This window comes from Myodes glareolus, chromosome 19 (assembly GCF_982192425.1).
Source record: "Myodes glareolus chromosome 19, mMyoGla1.1, whole genome shotgun sequence".
In the NCBI taxonomy this organism is placed as follows: Eukaryota; Metazoa; Chordata; class Mammalia; order Rodentia; family Cricetidae; genus Myodes; species Myodes glareolus.
The window spans coordinates 48,512,422-48,530,386 of record NC_142044.1 but is presented as its reverse complement, the minus strand read 5'-3'; the positions used below and the strand labels follow the sequence as shown (position 1 = coordinate 48,530,386).

At 51.3% G+C, this 17,965-nt stretch overlaps 1 protein-coding gene and 1 long non-coding RNA gene across 3 annotated transcripts in view; one reads left to right on the top strand and one right to left on the bottom strand.

The window, feature by feature from the left end:
* Nucleotides 1–6,596: 6,596 nt before the first annotated feature.
* LOC148118998 (uncharacterized) lies at nucleotides 6,597–8,034 on the bottom strand. Its single transcript, XR_015735680.1, has 2 exons — nucleotides 7,794–8,034; nucleotides 6,597–7,670 (listed from the first exon to the last, which is right to left on the bottom strand). It is a non-coding gene; the product is annotated as an uncharacterized LOC148118998 (long non-coding RNA).
* Nucleotides 8,035–8,068: 34 nt separating this feature from the next.
* Nucleotides 8,069–17,965, top strand: part of Cerk (ceramide kinase) — a 43,875-nt gene continuing 33,978 nt past the window's right edge. For both annotated transcript variants that reach the window (XM_085678869.2, XM_048444915.3), the window contains exon 1: nucleotides 8,069–8,550. In XM_085678869.2, coding sequence (XP_085534995.2) covers nucleotides 8,409–8,550 — 142 coding nt within the window. In that variant the 5' untranslated portion in view covers nucleotides 8,069–8,408. The remainder of the gene's footprint in view (nucleotides 8,551–17,965) is intronic.

The window sequence follows — 17,965 nt, the reverse complement described above, 5'->3', positions numbered from 1 at the left end:
ACGGTTGCCACAAAGCAGAGGAATCCAGGCTATGGACACAACTGCTGCCTGATGGCAGTCTTCGCTTTGGAGTTGATGGAAGCTAGACATCTGCCAGATCAACATGTTCCAAAAGGCTTTTATCTGTTTGTCTTAGAAAATTAGGTTCAACCCAGAGGTGGGCAAGGAATGGCTGTTTAGAGAGCTAAAGATGGCCCAAGATAGTTGCTGTTAGGCCCTGAACCTGTAACATTCCAATCTGCCCACAATCACTGGAGTTCTAATCAGTTAATTAGCCTTGCAGAAGGGTCAGTGGGAAGCAGAGCTTTTTTTTTTTCCCCACAGATGGCTACAGCCAACAGGGACCCATCAGCAACAGTGCAGACATCTAAAGGCTGGAAGCCTTGTGCCCAACCAGGCAGTGAGGTTGCACTGGAAAACCATCTGATGCTTCTTCAAACAGTCAAACACGCACAGAGTCAGAAGACAAAACAATCCCGCTCCTCGAGTGTATCTACCCACGAGACTGAGACCCCTTCCCGCAAAAATTCATCCCTGAATGTCCAGGGCAGCCTCATTTCTACAGCCAAAGACTGTAAACAACCAGACCGTCCACCAGTCGATGAATGCGCAAACACAGCACAGCCACGACAGAACACTCTTCGGCCAGAAGGGTGAAGTGGGGACAGACAGAAAATGTGGGTGGGCCTTGAAAACGTGACATTCGATGCTGGAACCAAGTCCCCTGTGCAGTGGCATAGAAGCAAGGACGTGGAGGAAGACGTTGGGACACTAGTAAAGGGTGTCCCTTGTGAGTGAGTGGCCCTGAGAGCCCCAGGGAACTGGCTTAGGGCGTCTCTGCTCCTCTGGTCCTTCCCGACACAAGGACTAAACATTCACCCCTCGAACCCTTCTGCCCCTTCTGCCCTGTCTGAGGGAAAAGTCCTTCCCTTCACTGGATGCTGAACCTGCCAGCACTTTGACTTTTGACTGACTAGACTCCAGATTGCAAGAATGATGAGTTCCTGTTGTTCACAAATCATTCGGTCTCAGCTGGGCGTGGTGGCACATGCCAGGCGTGGTGGCACATGCCAGGCATGGTGGCACATGCCAGCACTGAGGAGGCTGAAGCGGGAGGTTTGCTATGAATCGGAGCCTAGCTAGTGAGTGTCAGGTCAGTTGGTTTACAATGGGAGACTCCGAGTTGAGGAATGAAATTCTTCGGCCTCAGCATTTTGTGGCATCAGGAGTACACTGGCATCCTAAATGGAAGGAGTCAGACAAAAGGCCACTTAGTGGGACCGGAAGTGTAACCCTGGGGTAAAACATTTGTCTAGTGTGTGCAAGGCTCATTCTGTTCTCAGTACGGCGTTGGAGGAGGAATAGAATCAGATTCTACTTTATGAAAAATCTAGAACAGGCGAGACCAGACAGAAGTCCCCACTACAGGTACAGGGCAGAGGGTAGAGTGGAAATTTTTGGGTACAAGGAAATTTATTTATTCATTTATGGGAAATGAAGCTTTTTCTTCCGTGATGAAGGTATTGGCCACCGTGAGCCTTCACTGAGTAAATTACCAGGAACACAAGTCATAGTTCATTCAGTTGGCAACCAAATAGAAGTGGGTTGCAAGATGGGGCTATTCTGTATGTCGCTCTGACCCTGGTACCTTCCTAAGCCCTGATGGCCCCCTGCCAATGGTACCAGGCTGCAGCTCCCCTATGGGGCCTATGTCTCCAGGGGAAGCTGGGTACCTTGGATTTGGAGGCTGCCATAAGAGGTTTTCCCTGCTGAGTCCCAGAGGTGGAAGGAGCCCAGTACATGCTCTACAGCCCCGTTGTCTGCATCTTACATGTCTTCCACATGCTGCCAGCAGCATCTCTCTTGGGCTTCTGTGTGCTTCCTGTCTGAGCCTTTACACACATCACTAGCGTGTGCTCATCCATCTCTGCCACTGGATAATAACCTTTTAAGCCTAGCTTAACTCTATGGTGCTAATCCAGCGGTCACAGACTGATCTCCGGATGTCCCAGCCCATGCCGCAAAACTTTCCACTTTAGAACCAAATCCATTGCTATTTTAGAGTCACTCATAAAAATGTGGTTTTTCTGTCTTCTCTTGAAAACCCAGCCAAGCTAGTCACAAGGTCCTTGTCCCTAACAAGCAACACGTGATTGGAGCTCCACAGCCCTGTCACCTTTTGACAGGCAGATCTCTGCTCTCTGCAGAAGCCACAGTGGCTGGCCTACACAGAGCAGAGTGACATGGGCTGATGGAGGATGTCAGAAGTGACAGCCCAGAGAGGAAGAATAATAGGGAAGTGGCTTGGGGAAGAGAAAAAAAAGGTTACTGGACAGCAAAGCTGTTCAGCAGGCAAAAGTGCCATGCCTGATGACCCGAGTTTGATCCCCATGATCCACACGATAGAAGAGAACTGATTCCTGAAGCAGCATTGTGTGTGTGTAGGTGTGTGTGTACGTGTGTGTGTGTGTGTGTGTATGTGTGTGTACGTGTGTGTGTGATCTCACTCGGTCAGCATTATTCTCGTGTGTGTGTGTGTGTACGTGTGTGTGTGATCTCACTCAGTCAGCATTATTCTCGTGTGTGTGTGTGTGTGTACGTGTGTGTGTGTGTGATCTCACTTGGTCAGCCTTATTCTTGCCTTCCTTTGAATTCAGGTTTCCTCATTGCCCCACCTCCCAGTTTTCTGGCAGACTGCCAAGGGTGGTAGAGTTTGTCCCTCATCTTCCTGTCTGTCTTTGCTGTCATTCATCCTCTGTCAACACTGGCCAGCAGTGTTTTCAGTGTGGCTTTTCTTGGGGGCCACAGTGTCCTCTTTGTCATCCATGAGCCCTAAGTCAGGGGCGTTTTCTACTGATCTTCTTCTTTTCTTTTTAAATTTTTAAAATTTCTTTTGGTTTTGATTTTTGCGTTGGACCCAGTACTTTACACCCCGTGTGACAAAGCTTGTTGCCTGAACGTGGCTTGTGTTATCTCTCTGAAAAGGCCCTCTCCGGAGGGTGCTCCTTCTAAGACTCTGGGTTTGTCTGAAGGCAGTTTTTCCCTTGCACCTTCTCTTGAACATAAAAAAAGTCAAACAAACACAGACTTAAGAAGGTCTCCCTGCCCCTCCGAGCACCAACCAGTGTATAGCAATGACCACTGGGTCCTCCCACCTCTCCCTTCTTTCGGATCAGGGTCTCCAGCAGTTTGAGGCTACCCAAGCAACTCCCAATGGGCCAAGGCCACTCAGTTGTTTCATGGAGAATCACGGTGGCCACTGGATGGACACTTTGGTGGGTGATTTTCACCCAACTCCTAATGCTGAACATTGTGGCAGCTCTTACTCTCTGGAACAACTCAAGGCTACATTGTATCCCTTACTGAAGCCTGGGAGAGGGAGGCACAGATTCTGTTCCCTCCCTGAATGTTTCCTGCCAGCCCCCTTTGTCAGTCCCCTCCCCCTGACATGACCAGAGTTGTGGGCCCACAAGACTGTCTATCTTTCCTACAGCTGCAGAGATAAACAGGGAGGGAACTCTCCCACCTGAACTGTCTGGAGTTCACTTCTCAAGAAGTGGTGTTTTTCCCAAGAGAGGCTACCACAGAACAAGCCTCCTTCCTTGGTGGCTGGCATCCTGGGCAGCTCCCATATGGTAAAGGAATGCAGGGAGGGCCTGACATCCCAGGCAGCCTCACATCTGGAAAGAAAGGCAGATAGTGGTCAACAGACCGTCTGGCAGTGGAAACCAGGCTCTGAATCTTACAGCTGTGCTTCTTCCCAGTTCTCTTTCTTGCTTCATAATCCTGGGCTCAGCCCTTAAGCCCACAAAGCTGTCGCCTTGCCTAGGGGCCTGGCACCCTTGGGGATCACATGAGCTTCAGCTAAGCAGAGTATTCAGTTCCTGTCCCTGCCCAGGACTGGTCACCCCTACAGGCCTTGGGAACTTTCAGACTCAAAGCAAACCAAAGTCTGGTCTCTGAGCCCATCACCCCCTATCTTAGGCAAGGTGCTCCCACAGCTGTCCAGAGGAGTAAGCAGCCCCATCTCAGTCTCCAGTTCAGGATTATTCTGGCTAGATCTACCTCAAAGCCTTTCTTTCCAGTTTAGATTTACCTGGCTCTGCCACACTGAGGGCCACCTGCTCTTCAGCTCAAGTCTTGATTTTTTTTTTTTTTAATGTGGTAGAGGTCGCTTCTGCCATAATATTCCTGCCCTACCTGCCCTTAAAGGTGAACTGGGTTTTTCGGTGAGGTGCCCAAGGAGCAAGCATTGTCCACTGACAACAATGACCTCGGCTGATGCCACCTCCTAACTTCTCATTTCAACTCTGAGGTGTTGGGGTCGGGAGAACCTGAAGTACCTGCCCATCTAACTGCTCTCCTGTGAACTTGAGAGGGTCAGTTCGGTTTCTTGAGCCTCCATTGCCCATCTGTAGAATGGAATAGATAATGGGTGTTTCCAGTCATTGGCTGGGTCCCGAGGGCAGGTTAGAGTTGTGCATTTTGTAAATCATGAGCCTGCCTCTCAAACACTGGACCTCTGAGCGCCTTCCAGGCAGTCCACGTTGACAGGTAATGCTTGACAGGCTCTTCCTCAAGGGTGGAGGATGGAGGGCGGCCTTCCCGGCAGCCTGCGGGTAGGACCTGCCAGATCCCCCTGGCCCCGCCCAGCAGTGTTCCAGTCTCTGATGTCAATTAGTCCTGCTGCTGACTTCATCAGGGAGGAAGCTTGGGAAGATAAGCAGTCAGGCCCCAGTGTAAACAAGAGCAGGGGCTGCTGGGAAGGGAGGGGCTCAGAGCCCAGAAAGGACTAAATTGGAAGGTGCTGCAGGTGGCGGGAGATCCCTTCTGCGGTGACCCAGTGGGAGGGACACTCATGTTTAGAGGCAATGTGTGGGACTGAACAGGATCTTAGGAACCAGGCAGCCCATGTGTGAGAGACAACACCCAGGAGAGGTTGCTGGCCACAGCTGGTCAGATGCCCAGATTTACATGACCCAGCGGATCAGGCCAAAAGTTGAATGTTTCCAATTGTAGACTGCTCTTATGACAGGGCCTGGGGGCAGGAAGTGTCTGGCTCGGGAGAGTTCCAGGCTCCTTGGGCTGAGCCTATGCCCCTTGTCTTCCTAGTTACCCAGGACCCCTCAAAACCTGAAGCCAGCTGTGCATGCACCAGCCCAGCAATAGGCTGGGGGCATCACTGGCTATAGGGAGCCAGGCATAGACAAGGTGGCTGTGGGTAAGATGGGTGGGTAAGAACCTCCCAAATAAGCCGGGTGGTGGTGGCGCACGCCTCTAATCCCAGCACTCGGGAGGCAGAGGCCGGTGGATATCTGTGAGTTAGAAGCCTGCCTGGTCTACAAGACCAGGACAGCTCCAGGACAAGCTCCAAGGCTACAGAGAGACCCTGTCTTGAAAAACAAAACCAACCAAACAAACAAACAAAAAAGAACCTCCCAAATAGACGTGTAAGGAGGTGTTTGGATCAGGGCCCAGCAAAGGAAGGATATTACCAGTCAGGGAAGAGGGGAGCCAGGTCGCTTGGGGAGCCAACAGGGGAGCTGGCTGTGAATCCAAGTGTAGGGACCCCACTACCCAGGGCTGAGCCAGGCTATGTGCGTGTTTCCAAGCCTCTGTCAGCTGCTCTGTCATCTGCTTTCACACCCAACAACTGATGAGCCCCAGGGAATTCACAGGCAACCAGGTCCTAATAGCTGCTCTGGACACAGCAGCCTCCTTCCTTTCACCCCCAGGGCTGTGTTCATTATAGCCCGTTCAAACGGTTGTCTCAGCTGCACAAAGCGTGTCTTCCCAGAACACAGCCCTCATTAGGCTGCCCTCCCCCAAGCATAGGCTCCCCAGTCGGTCCTGGAACTGCAGCTACCCAGGCTGGCGGTCTACTGACTAGTTGGCTAGGGCCACGACAGAACCACCAGATTCAACGCCTGCCACTTCTTCCTGATTCTGGGTCACGGAGGCTGGAAGGCCAAGACCAAGGTTCCAACCAGGCTGGTATCTCCTGAGGCCTGCAGATGGCCATCCCTCTAGTACTTTTAATAGTTCGTGTTCTGTGTACACAGCCCTGGTATCTGTGTTCAAATCTCCCCTGTACTAAGCACACCACTCAAACTAGATTAAACCCACCCAAATGGTTTAGCTTGTTTGTACACATGTTCATATGTGTGTTAGTGCACATATGTGGGTGTATGTGTCTGGAGGCTAAGTGCAACCCTCTGTTCACAGACTAAGCTATTGTCCTATCCCTTAAAGACCTCATTTAATCACCTCTTTAAAGGTACTGTCTCCCTCCAAATAAGTCATTATCTATGGCACACAAACACGGAGCTTCAGAATTTGAATGGGGGGGTTACACTTCAGCCCACAGCATCCACTGGGGGACCCGGGGTCTCACTAGTGGGCTGTAAGTCCAAAAAGGGAACCCTCTTTAGGTTCTCTAGCTATTTGTGGTCTGTGTGGCTGTGAAGCTCCTTCCTTCTTCCTGGAAGGAGCTCCTATAGCACTAGGGTGAGGTTAAGTCCTCTTGGGGACTCTGTCTGGCTACAGAATTCTGGGGTCAGTGTGGATATTTATAAAACACTGAATGATTTTCCAGGCACGGTGGTCACACTTTTAATCTCAGCACTCGGGAGGCAGAGGCAGGCGGATCTCTGTGAGTTTGAGGCCAGCCTGGTCTACAAAGTGAGTTCCAGGACAGCTATGGCTGTTACACAGAGAAATCCTGTCTCAAAAAAAACAAAACCCAGTAACATCAAAAATAAATAAACCACTGCATGATTAAATGTGAAGGGTCAGGAAGTCCAGAAGAAGAGGCCCCAACAGAGAGGCCAGTATTCTAGAGTCCTTAGCCCCTGCTGTCCTGGCCTTCCCTTACATGTGACAGTGGTGGTATCACCCACCTAGCAATGACACCGGGTTTCTGACAAAGTTTCTTGTCCGCATTCTCCAAGCCTTGTCACAACAGCTGTGGAAGGAAAGAGCTGGAGCAACCCTTGCTACAACCACTGAGCTTGATTAGACCCAGCTTGCTCGAGGGTGGGGCTAGGATCCTGCCTGGGCCTAAACAACACTGCAGGGCTGTCCTGGAGCCTAGAACTGGGCTGGGCTTTCAGGAAGCGAGTGATTCATGGCTGTTACTGCCCTGCAGATGGACACAGGGCACTGACAACATCAGCCCTGTACCTTCGCCACCTGGTACCAGGCACAGCAGCGAGGCAAAGTGGACTTGGCTAGCTCTGCTTCAGTCTGCAGCAGCAGGCGACCTGAGGGGGAGGAAGGTGGCTCTCCAGCCTTCTTGAAGGCTGACCCTGCAGTGAGGCTTGGCTTTGTCAAAGTGTCAGAGCTCTGCACTCTTGGACCATCTAAGCAGACTCTTTATTGGTCACATGTGAATAGATGTCATCATGTAACCAATATTTGATTAATAACATTATGTGTAGGGACTATTTTAGACACTGGAGACAGTAAGGGACAAGCCCATATGCCGATGGAATTTTCACAGACAGGGGTGGACAAGCATTGAGGGCAGTGCTGAATACTGCCCTGCTGTACCTTGGGACCCTTTAGCTGGGGGAAAGGAGGAGTCCAGGAAGAACCTCCCCAAGGCAGCTTGTTCCGTGTTAAGCTGCATCAGGAATAGCAACTCAGGTTCCAACTCAGGTTCCTTGGGCCTGTTAGGGAGGGAAGAGTCAGGTGACTGACAGGAAGACTCCATCTCCTGTCTCTCTGGTGGCTGTAGACCCACTTCCAGCCACAGATTCAGCATCCACGCCCTTGGGAGGTAGCCCTCTTACTCCTTGTTCTCTCGCCTTCCCTTGCCTCCTGGGGCCAGCCTGCAGGACTCTTCCCAGCCGCCAGGAGACCAGGACCTAAAAAGAGACGGATGCCCAAGGTCACATCGCTCGTGGGCGCCTATCGGCAATTCCAAGGCCTCCCACCGCCAGCACACGACCTCCTGGACAGCAATTCTGCGCTGCTGGGGACTCCGTCTGTCAATACAGCCCTCCCCCGCCCGTCGCGCGTACAGACCCAGCAGCGCCCAGGAGCAGCGAGAGCCCTAGCCTCGCGACGTTCAGCGCACCCGGCCGCTTCGACTGCCCTCCCCACACCCAGGCCCCTCAGTCCCCTCCTCTGACCCCTCACGTTTCTTCTTTACCCTCCCCTACTCCCCAACTTAGGCTTCTGCTCCTACTCTGTTCCCAAGTCCAGCGTCTCGCGTCCTCACCCAGGTCGCCTCCTCCCGGGTCCCCACACCCCGCCCCGGGTCCCCGCCGCCCTCTCTGCGTACCGGGTGACGCAGCGCCGCCTCCCAGCGACACCGCCGGGCTGACTGCAGGGGCCGCTAACGGTCCCGCGCCCCCCGGCGTCCGCGCGCCCCGCGCCCGGCGAACGAGGCCGCGCCGGCGGCGATGGGCGCGATGGGGGCGGCGGAGCCGCTGCAGTCGGTGCTGTGGGTGAAGCAGGAGCGCTGCGCCGTCAGCCTGGAGCCCGCGCGGGCGCTGCTACGCTGGTGGCGGAGCCCGGGGACCGAGCCCTCCGCGCCCGATGCTGGTGAGTGTGGCGGTCCGGGGCTGGTGGGGCTGACGCTGCATCCACTCCGGGGCCTGCGCAGCCGGAGCGCTTCGGGAAGGCCGGGGTTGGGTGGACACTGGAGGGAGAAGGAGACCTGGGGCACCGGGAGTGGTGGCCAGGGCACCCGAAGCGCGGGGTATCCGAGGTGCAGGGCCCTGGTGCCGAGCGGTCTGAGGATTCCGTGGCCGCTGGCGGGGAACCGTCCCGGCGCTGAGGGCCCAGACATTCCAGGAACTGGGATGACAAAGCCTCTGGAGGTGCTGGAGGGGGAGGGGAAGAGCGGGCGCCCGCAACCCCCAGCGCATCCGCGGGATCCCAAGGGAAATCTGTTGCTGGTGCTGTTGTCGAGATGCTCAGGCACACCTGGACAGAACCAGTATCTTACCCCCCCTTCCTCTAATACAGTGAACCTAAGTACAGGAGAAACTCAGAGGCGCCCTGATAAGGACTTCCTGTGATTAGATAGTTGAGCAAGGGGCTCTGACTTTCTTTGGGGATATGCACCCTGCTCAGAGGCCCTCTGGACGGCTAGAAGAGTAGCTTAGGTAAACATGGGAAAGATGCAGCCCACTCGCAGTGGCTGAGATAGTGGTACAAGGACACTGGAACCTCTCTCTGGGGACTTTGCTGCAGGCAGGTCTGTTTGGTGGCCTAGGGATTGGCAGAGGTTTATAAAGATGTCATTCAGTCCTCCTTCAATGGAGGATTACAAAAGATTGTGTGTGGGCACCAGGGGTGGGGGCCCCTAGGGGTGGACTTGTGGCTGTATTCAGTTTCATTCATTCATTGCTTTTTGTTTGTTTTTGGTTTTCCTTATATGGTTCGGGTCAGACTCAGACTGAGATCACAGACATGTGCCACGGAGCCCAACTTTAGTTTGTTTTCTCTCTCACCTTTTCTTTGCTGGGGACGATGGAATCCAAGGCCTGGGGTTTGCTCAACACAGGCTCTACCAACAAACTTCAAACGTGGCCTGCAAGCTTTCTTGTGTGCCCTGCCTGCTAAGGATGGGCCTAGGGATCTTAGCCTGGGCTCAGCATATATGAAGTCTCTGGTGCAATGGGGAGGGGCCATTTTCTGTATAAGGAGGCACAGAGGGACACATGGGGACAAATGTGTCTGATGGACTTGGATCCTGAGAAGAGCCTCTGAGATTAGGCCTCAAGGATAGTCTCTGACCGGTACAGGGTGGGCTGAGCAGGCCTCACTTACATGGTGGTATTTGCCCAGAGAAACCTGGAGAGACTGAGTGCTGATGTACCATGGTGGGGGAGAGGGGCTGAAAGAGGCAGGAAGAACCTTAAGATTTGGGTGTGTCAGGGTCAAGGTGGATGGGGGAACAGCTGAAGAGAAGGGTCTAAGACTCCTGCGGCCTGGCAGGCTGAGGTGAGCACTGGCCTTTATTGTGGGGGTAAAGGGAACCCCTGCAAGGTGGGATCCAGCTTAACTTTATACAAAGACCTGGTTTTCTCTTCCGGGAGGACAAAGAGAAGAGAGACAGAGCAGAGTGGGGGGGCAGTGGACCCAGTCTAGGAGATGGAGGAGGTAGACAGGGTTGAGTGTAGGGGGGTTGCCTGTCCCTTTGCAAAGGGTACCTGTGGGAGAAGCATGGATTTTTCTATTGAGAAATCATTGAGAGTGGGAGTAGTAGGAGTCAGGACTCCCGGCTGGACATTCTGAGTTTGGGGTGTCAATCATTCATTCACTCAATCAACCCAGAATGACTTTTTGGTATCCTGAGGGTAGCTGAGGCTGTAAGTACCCTGACGTTGTGCCGTAAGGTTCTGCAGACTTAGCTGAAGGTAGGTAGGTAGGGCTAAGGTGACCTCAGACTGGTGACTAACCTGGCTTCTGGCCTTGGGATCAAAGCAGCATTGTCTACTGAGTCCCTTTCTGTGGCCCGGTGCCTGGGACATGCTTACCCTGAAGTCTTCCTACGTGCCCCTGGCGCTGCCTCTCAGAGCCGCTTCTTTCTTGTTCTCTGACTTTACCACTATTCTGAATTCCAGGTAACCCTCCAGGGCCTAGAGTCTAGGCTCAGATAAAAATGCTGCTGCATTGCGTGCTCGGTATGTGGGAGCTGCTGGCCTCTGCTCTGTGCCTTGCATACCAAATGGGCTCCGAGGTGGAGGAGTTCTACTGGCCCAGCTGGGACTTGAAGTTGAGCAAACTCAATTCCACAAGACAACCCTGCCTCTTTTGGGCCTGGGAGGCCACGAAGGCACACGGCACGGACAGGGCCGGCCTCCCTTCATGAGCTGTGGGGTGGGACATCCTCCACTGCCCGTTGTCAACGTTGGCACAGTTGTCGTTTTTGGTGCCCACATTCTAGGTTTGGTTTGCTGGAAGCATCTACTTTTAGCCGACTTGTTTTTGCTGGCAGGTGGCTTCCCCAGCTGGCCAGTTCTGTGGAGTTAGTATTGCGTCATCCCTGTGAAGTGTGTGGCGACTTTTGTGTAGGCTCAACCAGAGTCATTTGAAAGCCGTTCAACAGCCCTGTCCTCTCTAGGACTGGCTGTGAGGGACCAGTTGGTAGCCTGCGCCAGAAAGTACCCTGCTCACTTCCCCTTCCCTGGTACTCTCCACCTTTATGTGAATATAAAAAACAAGTTGGCAAACTCTAGTTTAGGAGGGAGAGGGGAAGGGAGAACCAAGATGCCTCCTCCCAACCCCCCAAAGAATTCCCGTCTTTAACCCCCCAAAGAATTAGGCCTACTTTAAAGAGTAAGGTGAGCTTGAAGTCTGTGGAGTCAGGAGAGCAGGGCGATGAACAGGTCATGGCACATTTAATTCAGTTAGCCAGGGGCACTTCCAACCTGCCACTCCCCCAGGTGTGTCTGGACACACCTGAATTGCCTGGGCTGGGAACCTTGGGCAAAGGATTGTGCAAAAACAGATTGTAGGATCCGTGAGAGGCTGGCAGCCCTGGAACTCCAGGAGAGCCCTCAGGGACGCTGTGCACCCAGCTGAGCATTTCATTTATTCCTTCCTTCTCTCCTGTTTTAGACATGAGAACTGGAAGGTTGTTCCCTGGGTGCCTGGCACACAGCAGGAGCAGCCTCTGAACCCAGGCACACACTCTTTCTGAGGCGGCTGTCACACAGTGTGCTGCCAAGTGCCCAGCAACAGAGATAAGGACTCAATCTTGGGAGGGGGAGATCGCACGGGAGGAAGCTGAGCCAGCAAGTGCTTCTCCAGACCGCTGCCTGAGCGGAAGTGGGGCAGACTAAAAACAGGAAATGGGGGGGGAGCTTCTCTAAGTGGGTCACTAGTTGAACTTGAGGCAGCCTGGAGTGATGTCTGGGCTTCCCCTCCGGCAGGGCTGCAGTAAGGCACACTATCAAGTCTGCTTTTGTTGGGGCTGTGTGTCTGTGTGTGCTGAGGACTCAAGGGTGACACTGGGACCACTGCACTGGAACCGCTGCCTAGGCTCCCCCTTTGCAGGGAAAACTTCCCTTATCTTCTACCAGCCTCCACTTGGGTGCCACAAAGCCGGCACTGAGTTCATGGGCAAGTCACTGCTGTCTTTGCCTACATCCTCATCACCACCATCATGAGCAAGCTTACAAGAATAAGTCATGGGACTGTAGCGTGCTTGCCTAGCAGACACCAGGCCCTAGGATGGGTCACCAGCTCACCCTTGGGGGGAAAAAAAAGTGCTGATTTAATAAAACCTTGAAAGCAGGGACTGGAGACATGGCTCAGTAGTTAGGAGCGTGTACTGCTCTTGCAGGACACCTGAGTTTGATTTCTAGAACCCACATCTAAGTAGCTCACAACCACCTGTGACTACAGCGCCAGCGGGATCCAGTGCTTCCAGCTTCAGTGGGTGCCTGTACTCAGCTGCACTGACTCTCCCGCACACATAATTTTGAAAGAAAAAAATAAATCTTTTTAAAAATCTAGAAAGCAGAAAAATTAGTATTATACATACAAAGTACTTAATGCTCAGTGTGATTGCGTATGCAAATACGCACAAGAGGTGGGGGAGAGCTAGGTAAATAACTACAGCCTGTTTCCCATATTATCTTGCTGTTGTGAAACAAGGGTATTTTTTAAAGGAGCAGCTTCACTGAGATCTGCCTCTCCTGCAATAAAATCCTCATATTTTAAAGGGCACAGTTTGACGTGTTTTGATAACTCTGCACCTGTGTAAACACAGTCAAGATAGGGCACCGGAGCCGCAGCCCAGAACCTCTCCCTCTCTCTGTGCTGTTCTGAGGTAGCTCTCTGCCCAGCTGTCTCCAGGGGCTGGCTTTCACTCTACAAGGGGTTCATAGAAATAATCACACACAGCTCAACTCTGCACCTGAGGACTCCCATCTCTCCTTACTGGTTTTATTTTTCATTTAATTAATTAACTAATTTATATTATAATAATATAATTATTTATAATTATTCTTATTATGGTTTTTTGAGACAGGGTTTCTCTGTAGCTTTGGGACCTGTTCTGGCACTAACTCTTGTGGACCAGGCTGGCCTCGAACTCACAGGGATCCGCCTGCCTCTGCCTCTCAAGTGCTGAGATTAAAGGCATGCGCCACCACCGCCCGGCTTTATTTTTGTTTTTTTCAAGACAGAGTTTCTCTGTGTAGCAGTCCTGGCTGTACTGGAACTCACTTTGTAGACCAGGCTGGCCTCGAACTCACAAAGATCTGCCTGCCTCTGCCTCCCGAGTGCTGGGATTAAAGGTGTGCGCCACCACTGCCTGGCTCCATAAATGTGATTACTTCTTTTAGCTTAAATAGTGTGTGTGTGTGTGTGTGTGTGTTTTTGCATGCATGCACACACATAGTTTAAACGTTACTGACTTCTTGGACTTGTTTCTGCCTTTGGCTGTGTGAGTAAGGATTCTGGGATCTTTGGGGTCATCTGCTTTCTTTTCCCTTGTGTGCAACTTTAAAGGAACAAGCAGGATCAAGCCAGAGGGAGGAAAAGGACTGTGTCAAGATATGTGTTTTTTATTTGTTTGTTTTATTATGTGAAAAGTCACTACTACACTTTCGTTGTTACTGTTTTGAGATTGGGTCTTACTTTACAGCCCTCAGCCTCCCAAATTCTGGAAGTAGAGGCATGAACCGTATTGGGCTCTTTAATACTCTTGTAAATGACTATTTGGAGGAAGTTTCTTAAAGTCAGTAAGAGAGATTCCAGATGATTGTATAAAGCAGATTCTTACAAGAAACCCAAGATGCTGTGGATGGGGGACAGGCCTTCCTAGCCTAAATGGAAACAGGAAAGGCTAAACCATGTGACTACATGAACATTGTAGGATGTCAGGCAGTAGTGGTGCACACCTTTAATCTCAGTACGTGGGAGGCAGAATCAGGTGGATCTCTGAGTTTGAGGCCAGCCTGGTCTACAGAGTGAGTTCCAGGACAGCCAAGACTACACAAAGAGAAACCCTGTCTTGAAAAACCAACCAACCAACCAAGCATACAAACAAAAATCTTCGGTAAGATACCAAAACTAAGAAAAAGATGTGTGGATGTGTGTGTGCCCACAACAAATATGTTGGCAAAGCTTAAAAAGTTAAAAATTTTTAAGCATCCGTGAAAATTAAAGTCAGGTCTCATATCCATAGTCAGGTACGTATCTATAACCCTAGCACTTGGGAGGGAAGGGGATGACCGCCGGGACCAACTTGGACTATATACAGTGAGTCCCTGTTTCAAAACAAAACGAACTTGGTAGGAAAGTGGAACCAGGCATGGAAATGCACACCTATAATCCCAGCACTTGAGAGATGGAGGCAGGAGGACATGAGTTCAAAGCCACCTGGGGTTATATAGTGAGATCTTGTCTCCAAAAATATTGAAAGACATAGACACTCCACCAGACCGATGACAATGAATGGAAGAATAGATGATAGACAGCTAGGTGACTGATAAATTATCGATAGACAAGTAAATGATAGAAAGATAGATAGATGGTAAATAATTGATAGTCATATTAATAAAAAGATAATTGCTAGATCATTGTTAAGTTATTGATAGGTAAGTAATAGATTACTGATAGGTGGGTAGATGATAAATGAAAGATAAATGAATAGATGATTGGCAGATAGATGCCATTCATGGAAACAGAGCCCTGAGTGGAGGCCAAGCGCCTGATATTTTTCCTTTACATTTCCCCAACCTGCCCTCCTCTGGCAGTTTATTAACATGGATCCTTTAGTCCTTTTCTTTGGCAGCTGCCACCTGTCCAGTGCGTCTGTCCAGATCTGCCCCTGAGCTGTTAGCTTGAGACCCTCATCTTGGACCTTTTCTTCTATTTTCAGCCCCTGGAGGGCATGAAGAACATGGTTGGCCACACTCTCAGTGGCTAGACCTGCCAGTGGTTTTCTGTGGCCCCCACAGGTCTTGGTCATGGAGCCCACTCTCGGTACTGTTGGCACAGGCCCTGTGGTGTGGAAGCGCCTAGTGTGTGGAGCCAGCTCTCATCATAGGAAGCAAGTCCATTCCGTTTGGACAGCCTGACTGCGTCTACCCATCTGGGGACATGAGGAAGGCTTCCAGAGCTCTGACACTCTTGTTGGCTTAGCCTCTTGCAGTGACTCCAGGCGTCGTGTGGCCTTCACGCTGCCAGTCGTGGGAAAGAGCTGTCTCTGCTCTCTTAAGGTTTGCTTCCAACTGTCAAACTGGAGACAGCCACCATTTCACACCACACAGAGGCCCGTGAGCTGGCTGCTCTTGTGGTGGGCTCTCAGCGTGTCAGTTTTCGCTGGTCTCACACCTCCTCTCTGTTCTCAATAGAGCGTCCAGTTCTGTTCTTTTGGCCACAGACTGGTTCAGACAGCTGCTGCCTACAAGTTCATTGTCCTCCGACCTCTGACCTTGGCCTTGGATCCTTTACATTCTGTTCTCTATTTCCGTCCCTTGGGGCGCTCATGTGATAGATGAACCCCAGACATCAGGGTGGGAAGCTTGAAGAAACAATTCTGCCAGGTTAGTCCTGCTGGCTTGTCCGTGCTGCGGATGTTTGACACCCCTCTGTGTAACCACAGCTGCCCACTTGCCAAGGCTGCATGCCACGCACCGTCTTCCATGACAGCCCCGACCTTAGAGCTCTCCTTCCCCGACACCTGCTCTTCATCAGAGCCGAGCCATGGGTGATGCACTGGGTTCCTGGCTCTTCTCACCCGTGGTCCTCTCTAACCAAGGTGTTTTTACAGGTCAGCCTTCCTCTCGCTCCAGCCCAGGGTCCCTCAGGATTCAGAATGGGCTTTGCCCTTCAGGGAGCATTTCCTCTGCTAGGCATTGTGTATGTGTGTGTGTGTGTGTGTGTGTTGTCTTTTGTGGTGTGTTCCTTTTATCTCTGTCCTTCTCTGGGGCAGGCTCTGTGCCAGAGTCCTCTTCCGCCTGCCTCCTCACTCCTCAAGGGCCCCTCCATCCTCTGAGTGGATGCAGTGTGAAGGACAGCTCACTATCCTTGCTCAGCAGTGGAGTCAGACTTCAGGCCCTCCCTCTACCAGGGGGTTTGACCCCTGGTTCGGTCCCCCGGTACTCTCTCATCAGGATGGGAGATGCAGACATTGCCCCAGTGTTGCCGTGGTAGGGTTACAGAGATCATCGTAGATGAGGAGCAGGAGAGGGAGGAGGGGATTTCGTGCTGGTGATGTCCACCCACCTTTCCTTCTCTCTAAAGCAGAGGCCAAACCACCCTTTCACAGGGATCACATATCAGATATCCTGCATATCAGATATTTATATTATGATTCATAACGGTAGCAAAATTACAGTTATAAAGTAGCAATGAAATAATTTTATGGTGTGTGTGGGGAGGTCACCACAGCATGAGGAACTGTCTTAAAGGGTCACAGTGTTAGAAAGGTTGAGAACCATGCACCAGAGGAATGTGGGTTGGAGGCCAGCCAGGTGTGAGGAAGCTGAAGGGTTTGTGCAAACCCTTTCACTGCCCTGGCATGAAGGATGTTGGTGTAAATTGCTGCCTGTGAGGTGTCGACTTAACTGAGCGGTGTAGACTCCATTCATGTCCCTTTATGAGGTCAGAAGCAACAGAACCAGCCAATTTACATGAAGTCAATGACATGCATTTCCTCTGAGTATCTGCACAGGAGATAAATGGTAATAATGTCAGCCCATGTGGGAAACAGTCTCCTTCCAGAGCAGTGCAGTGACCGTGGGAGACCTTTGGATTGGAGACGTCTCGTCAGGCCGAGGCTGGGAGAGAGCATCCACACAGCCACCTCTGCTGGTGTTTCTGTGACTCTTGAGAGCTGACCAGCCTATTCAGCAGTCCTTGAATTACATAACCTTGTAATCATTCTGACTGCATGCTTAAGTTTTGGTAATCTAAAATAAGTTAGCAAGTGGGTGTGACCCCAGCTCTCCACCGAGGCTAAGAGGCTTGAAAGAGCCAGGCCCCCGGGCCAGTTGTGAGACCTTGTGTCCAATAGAAATACAGTGTGACTTTAAGGCAAGCATTGCCTAAATGGAAATAACAGAAGTTTCTTTGGCTTCGTGGGCCATCCAGTTACTTACTCAGCCCTACTTTTTGAGTGTATAAACTGCCACAGACACTATATCAACAAAGGGGCATGGTTGTGTGCCAATAAAGCATTATTTACAAAGGCAGTCAGCAGCCTGAATTGGGACTCTTGGCTGTAGGCTGCTATCCCTGCCCTGTTTTTTGTTTTTTTGTTTTTGTTTTTGTTTTTTAGCAAAGAGGGACTAACAGCATGCTGTCTTGTAAAATTATAAAAGCACTGAACACTGAATCCAGATGGCTAGAAATAATTTAACCTGAAAAAAAAAGAAAGAAAGAAAAGAAAGGAAAAAAAATCCAACAACTGATACCTGAAAAAATTGCTGCTATTTGGGAAACATGCTCACTTGGGGTTCCCTTCTAGCTGTGGCAGGTGTCTGCAAGCGGGAGACAGGCTGGACTCAGCCCCTCCGAGGAACAGCACCTGTAGCAGCGGAGCCTTAAGCCCCCTTAACACCTCTCTCAGACCAGTTCGGTTCATAGATACTTAATTCAGCCAATGCTTACAATCAAGATGCAAGGACACACAGGGCCAGAGTCTTCCCTGGTCTGCCTGCTGGGGTGCTGCGAGCATTTTCATCCTGAGGGGGAATGAAGCAATGTCATCCCTTTGCCTCTTAAGGTCCTAATTACAAACAAGTCCACGCTACCAAAATTCACCCTGGAGAAGCAATGAGTCTGTTAGGCTTACTTACAAAGCATAGGTGAGGTGACAGGTGGCAGGAGTGTGGTGATTCCCCAAAGGAGCCATTCTGAAAGGTCTGTACCCAGCATGGATAATGGCTCCCTCTCCTTTCCCCTTGCCTTCCCCAGTTATACACTCTAGGCCCCGCCCCTGCTGCCCTCTCCCCATCTCCCACCAGTTGCAATTAGGGCAAAATTGTAT